Here is a 6,490-nt window from a genome sequence, read left to right on the forward strand (position 1 = left end):
GCTCCTGGCTTGCCCTGTGACTTATGATCGTGCCTGCTTTGGTGTGGGGGAAACTGAAACGGCTGCTGCTCAAGGTGATGCCGGGTTCTAGGAGGAAACTCACATTGTTGCATATTCACTTCTGCATTTCTCTTTCTCTGTATGGGTGTAACCATCCTGCCACAACATCATGCTGCGCCTGTGATTAGAAACAGACTGATTTTTAGATTCATACTTGAAGAATATTACCCTGTCTGATCACACTGGGACTTTTCAGCCCTGATTCCAGAGCCGCTTGAAAGTGTCCTGAGAGCTGCAGTGGGACCCTCTGTTGCCTGAGTCCCTCCAACCCCTGCCAGTCACTCCTCTACCATGTCCCTTACACTGTCCTACCTCCTCTAGTGCCACCAGGTCAGCTGTCACTATGGATGTGAAACCTTCTTAGGTGATGGCAGAAACAGTCTGTGGAGTCCCAGCCTATTTCTCCTCCCTAGCTTCTCTCCTGGAACACGGTAGCAGAACCAGGTGGAAGATGAGCCAGAAATGCCCCACTTTGCCTGACCTTGTTAGGTCATGATCTAAATTACAAGTAAGCCAGCTCAACTTTACCCACATGGCAGCTATTATACCATCACCAAGATGCTTGACCATGCTTAAAGCTCCGTGTGGCAAGGACTGCACCGATGCTCAAAGAGGGGATGTGTGCTGAATGCCTTGCAAGATGGGTCTTCTAGTGCTTTATCAGCAACCAGAGGGACACCCTGGGCTGATCTGCTAAACACGGGTCTGGGAAGAAGGAAAGCTTACCAAACCAAGGCAGGAACGCCCAGGAAGAAATCAAAGGTGTGACACACTGCTTACCAACATGTGCCAGGTGAGATGACTGGCAGGAGTGACTCACTGTGGATTACCACTGTTTACTTATTCATATTGCTAACCTTGGAAAAAGAGAATAATTTAACAGGAGCCAGCAGTTGGGGCATTTGGTCACTCAGGGAGAAAGAAGCATTTAGAAATGGAAGCTATTTGTGAAAGGACTGTAGGAGCTGACCAGAAACCTGTGAGTTGGATTCAAAGGGCTAAATTCTAATCTGAAGCAAAATTTATTAATAAATCAGCAGTCAGCAAAGATAACTGGAACTGTGCATATATGCCATGTGTGTGAAAGCTTCCACAGATCTCTGGATGCAAATCATTATGGAAAGGGAAAGCATTACAGGACAGATGAGGATGGTGTAAAAGTACTAGCAAGAAGTCAGAACCTCTGGTTATGAAACTAGAGATGTGTGGAACATTTAAGACTGGGATTTCAGTAATTAGGCAATTAATTATTCCTTGGAATTTTAGAGTCTGAGGCCAGTAATGTCACCAAGAATTTCCTATTCTATTACAAAACTTAAAGTTGAATTTAAAGATGTAAGTATCTGTCTAAGCAGGTATTTAGATACACTTCCATTTAGATATCACTGCCTGATACAGCCATGGGTGAGTGAGCCACCTAGGAAAGGCACCACACTGGACCTGCTGTTTGCAAACAGAGAAGGTCTTGTGGGGAATGTAATGGTTGGAGGCCATCTAGGGCATAGTGATCATGAAATGATAGTTTTTGATTTCTGGAGAAGTAAGGAGGAGGTTCAGCAAAACTGCTACTGTGGACTTCTGGTGGGCAGACATTGGCCTGTTTAGGAGATTGGTTGACAGAGTTCCTTGGGAGGCAGTCCTGAAGGGCAAAGGAGTCCGGGAAGGTTGGGCATTCTTCAAGAAGGAAATCTTAAAGATACAGGAACAGCCCGTCCCCATGTGCTGACAGACGAGCCAGTGGTAAAGAAGACCAGCCTGGCTGAACAGAGAACTTTGGCTGGAACTCAGGGAAAAAAAGGAGTTTATGACCTTTGGAAGAAGGGGCCGGCATCACAGGAGGAATACAAGGATGTCATGAGGTTATGCAGGGAGAAAATTAGAAAGGCCAAAGCCCAACTAGAACATAATCTGGCTACTGCAGTAAAAGGCAATAAAAAATGTTTCAATAAATACATTAGCAACAAAAGGAGGGCCAAGGAGAATCTCCATCCTTTATTGGATGCAGAGTGAAATATAGTGATGAGGGAAAGGCTGAGGTACTTAATGCCTTCTTTGCTGCAGTCTTAAATAGTAAGACCAGTTGTTCTCTGGGTATCCAGGCCTTTGAGCTGGAAGACAGGGACTAGGAGCAGAATGAAGTCCCCACAGTCCAAGAGAAAATGGTTAGTGACCTGTTACAGCACTTAGACACACACAAGTCCATAGGGCTAGATGGGATCCACACAAGGGTACTAAGGGAGCTGGTGGAAGTGCTTGCCAAGCCACTTTCTATCATTTATCAGCAATCCTGGCTAACTAGGGAGGTCCCAGTTGAGTGGAAGTTGGCAAATGTGACGCCCATCTACAATAAGAGCCAGAAGGAAGATCCAGGCAACTACGTACTTGTCAGTCTGATCTGGGTGCTGGGGAAGGTTATGGAGCAGATCATCCTGAGAGTCATCAAATTGCATGTACAGAACAACCAGGTGATCAGGGACAGTCAGCATGGCAGGCAGGTCCTGCTTGGCTAACCTGATCTCCTTCTATGACATGGTGACCTGCTTAGTGGATGAGGAAAAGGCTATGGATGTTGTTTACCAGGACTTTAGTAAAGGCAGAGGTGCTGGAACGTGTCCAAAGAACAGCAATGAAGCTGGTGAAGGGTCTGGAGCACAAGTCTTATGAGGAGCAGCTGAGGGAACAGGGATTGTTCAACCTGGAGAAAAGGAGACTGAGGGGAGACCTTATCACTTTCTATAACTGCCTGAAAGGGGTTGTAGCAAGGTGGATGTCAGTCTTTTCTCCCACGTAACAGGCAATAGCACGAAAGGAAATGGCCTCAAGTTGCACCAGGGGAGCTTTAGATTGGATATTATGAAAAAATTTTTACCAAATTGGTTGTCAAGCATTGGAACTGGCTGCGCAGGGAAGCAGTTGAGTTACCATCCCTGGAGGTATTTAAAAGATGCGTACATGTGGTGCTTGTGGACATGGTTTAGTGGTGGATTTGGCAGTGCTGGGTTAATGGTTGGACTCGATCTTAAAGGTCTTTTCCAACCTAAATGATTCTATTATTCTGTTCTTTAAATTTAAACTGGTACTTTTCTCCTACCCATAACAGTGCTCTTTACTGTCACTAACTGTTCTTCTTGCCCAGTCCAATTAGGTTTCTGTGGGCCAGGAACAAATTGTAATGCTTGATTACACTTTGTTACTACTTTTAGTTTTTCGGGTTTTATCCCCTGCTAACTTCCTTCCAAGGAAACATGTACAAACAATTCTGTTTGTGTGAAGGAAACACTGCACTTATTTTGAAACAGTACCATTAATGCTCTATTGAGCTGCAACTGAGCTCTTTGTATTGCATAATCCTTAATGCAGGATGGTGTTGCATGACATAGCTCTGCTTTCATATCTTATTCATCAGGGTGACGCCAGTATAGGTCAACAAAGATAGCAGCAATACTGATTTCTTCTACTAACTCTATCCAAAGGAAAATGCCTTCTCTGCACCAAGAGTCACTGTCTAGTGGGCTGAAAGAGGCAAGAGAGACAGGAATTCCTGGGATTTATTTTTGATGTTTTTGATTCACTGGGATCACGTCCACCAGGATAAGTGCAGAAAGAGATGGGAAGCTCCCAGGTGGTCAGACACAGCCAGATCTGCCGGGGAATCTGCATGGTGCTGCTCCATGGTCTCTGGCTGCAGGGCTCAGTGAGCCAAGAACCTGGCAGAGAGAGGAATGCCTGCCTGCCTGCCTGCCTGCCTGTATCCACCCACAGAGCCTAGGGAGCTCAAAATGCACCTCTCTGGGCTTTCATGGAGTTTGCTTTTGTTTTCACTGCTGTCAGTGAGGTTTTTTGACATGAACTTCAGTGAGGGCACCTGGAGTGTAGTCAAAGGTAAACAGAGGTTAGGTGAATCCACTCCCTTCTGATTTGGATAGGACAGAATTTAAGCACTTCGTCCTGACTAGCCTGACACATGAACAAGATAAACTTGCTACTTTTTAATTCATCCTTGTACTATTAAGAGTTAAAACTATTTTCAAAGTGTTTTGACTGTCTAAACCTTGGTGCAGTGGTGAGTATTGTTAGCAGTTGGTAGTCTGTGTTAGTACTGTTAATAACATTTACATTTTTCATTTGTTTTGATGTTGTTTTCAAGCTATTTATTCCCCTCTCTGGAAAATAACAGTTTTGCAGTTGGGCTTCTAGTATGCAGTCTCCTTGCTTTGTGCAAAAAGTGAGGGGAAAAAAAAATGAATTCACTTTCAGGTGTATTTAACTTTCCAGGAGTAAAAAGCAACTTTGGTAGTTTCAGTATGTCTTTTACATACAGAGTTATCACCATGAATTAATTACTTCATGTGTTAGGATGGAAGGTAAGAAAAAGTATGACTCAAGGAAGAAGCTCTGTAGATTCTTTTTTTTAACTCTTTTTAAACTCTCCTTTTCTTGCAGAAAGAGGACCTCCAAATATATGAAAAATACTGTCAGAACAAGCCAAGGTCTGAAGCTCTCTGGAGACAGTGTGGAGACAGCATCTTTTTTCAGGTGGAATTTTATTGCAGAGTAGCAGTGCAAGACCATCAAAGCCTGTTTTGCTTCTGTAGCTCTTCTTTCTTTAGAAAACATAGAGACTTCTGAAAACATACAGACTTTGCTGCATGTTTCTGATACTGATGACAGGTGTTCAGTATGTGTCAAGGTGCTCTCTACAGGTACGTAGAGTAGCAAATAGATTTCCTGGACAGAAGCCTGACTCTTCAGGCTATACCCAAACCAAAGAAGTGCTGGCCTCTTTGCAAACCCCAGATGATTGCTATCTCATAAGCAGGGCATGCCAGATTTTGACACTTAACATAAACATTAACTCTTGTTTAGATATATTTCCACTGTGGCATAACTAACCAGGAAACTTCTATGCAGATGGAACAAATTTCTCTCAGTTAATTCACAGACATATAATCTTCAGATTGCAAATGATTATGATCTTGGTGTCTTGCCTGTGCTTCAAGAAACAATTGTATCTTTCTGCCCTGTTTCTTCTTACAGGAATGTCAGCGTAAATTGGACCATAAGCTCTCCCTAGATGCTTATCTCTTAAAGCCAGTCCAGAGAATCACTAAGTACCAGTTGCTGTTAAAGGTAAGGTCTCCATGACAGTGAATTCCAATGCATAGCTTGTTTTACTTCCAGAATTGCGTATCAGCATTATTTTCTGAAGAACTATCTGTAAATAAACCTTCTCTCGCTTCTTCAACAAATAATGTTGTAAAATGGTAACAAACAGCCAAAGAAAGGACTCCTGTTTCTGAATAATTACTGCTGTTACTTAGCAGTACTTACATACTAAGCAATGACAGTATCTTATTTTATATATATACATATACTGTTATGTGTATAAAGTAAGATACTTTATATAGTAGTATTTTATTGTCTTATTTATCTTTAAACAGAAATTGAATTTGGCTTTGTTGGATCAGTGTATGGTCTTAGAGTTTAAAAACAGGAGCCGATGCTTTAAATCCTGTCTCTGACATCTGTCCCTGTTTAAACTCTTTCAGCTCTCTGAACCTGATATTTTCCCATGGTTGTGACTCAAACCTTTCAGAAGGAGCCACTCCCTTTTGGTGCTTCCATTTCAAAGACCCAGCTAGGAGCAAATTGCCTGTAACTTTTTCACAGGATGAATATGTGAATTTCCCTCTTGATTTGGTTGGAACTCTGAGTGGTCTGTGCCTGAAATTCTGATCTGAACTGGGCAACACGAAATAGTCGCCAACAAATGACATTTTTCTTAAGATGGTGGCTTAAGTTTCTGTCTTTCTCTCCTCAGTTCTTAAAAATACTATTTAGGTAATGAAGGTGAATGACATGCTGTTCTCGAGTCTCTGGACTTAATGTAGTGTGGTGTACTGTCATGAAATTTAGTGTGAGATTTGCAACAAAAATTTAGGATGCAGTTTTATTTGCTAATAGCTATCATGGCACTGGTCAAACTGTGCCAGTTTAAGCCATGTGAGGATCTGGCTGGCTGTTCACTTGTGCAGTATTTCTGTGACCTGTTCATTGACTTTACACAAAACTGTACAATCCAAATATTGAAGGGGGATATTAACAAGGATGCAACTTTACTGATTCCAGTAGATTTACATCAGTGTAATCCAGAAGTAAATTTGGCTCTATTACTTGAAACTGTTCTGTAACAAAGGAGAAAACATCAAGGTCTCCAGAAGAGCAAGACTAAACCAGATTCTACTTTTAATTTGAAATATGACTGTAAATAAAACCAAGATTAGATCAAGGAGTAAAATTCTCAGGCAAAACAGGTTGCAGCCATTGGGGTTGAAGCTGGTCCGACCAGTTTTGTACTTAGCAATAACACATTGGCACAGACATTTACTTTGTCAGGGATTATGAGATCTGTGAAGATGGGTGCACTCTT

General features: G+C 42.3%; 1 protein-coding gene across 1 annotated transcript in view; it reads left to right on the forward strand.

The window, feature by feature from the left end:
* The window catches only part of LOC104546745 (guanine nucleotide exchange factor DBS-like), a gene marked incomplete at both ends in the record, with an annotated part of 35,980 nt that overhangs the window by 3,733 nt on the left and 25,757 nt on the right, over nucleotides 1–6,490 (forward strand). The window contains 2 exons of the mRNA XM_010192251.1: nucleotides 4,504–4,596; nucleotides 5,098–5,190. Coding sequence (XP_010190553.1) covers nucleotides 4,504–4,596; nucleotides 5,098–5,190 — 186 coding nt within the window. The remainder of the gene's footprint in view (nucleotides 1–4,503; nucleotides 4,597–5,097; nucleotides 5,191–6,490) is intronic.

The sequence above is a fragment of the Mesitornis unicolor genome, unplaced genomic scaffold, assembly GCF_000695765.1.
Source record: "Mesitornis unicolor isolate BGI_N332 unplaced genomic scaffold, ASM69576v1 scaffold18890, whole genome shotgun sequence".
Taxonomy (NCBI): domain Eukaryota; kingdom Metazoa; phylum Chordata; class Aves; order Mesitornithiformes; family Mesitornithidae; genus Mesitornis; species Mesitornis unicolor.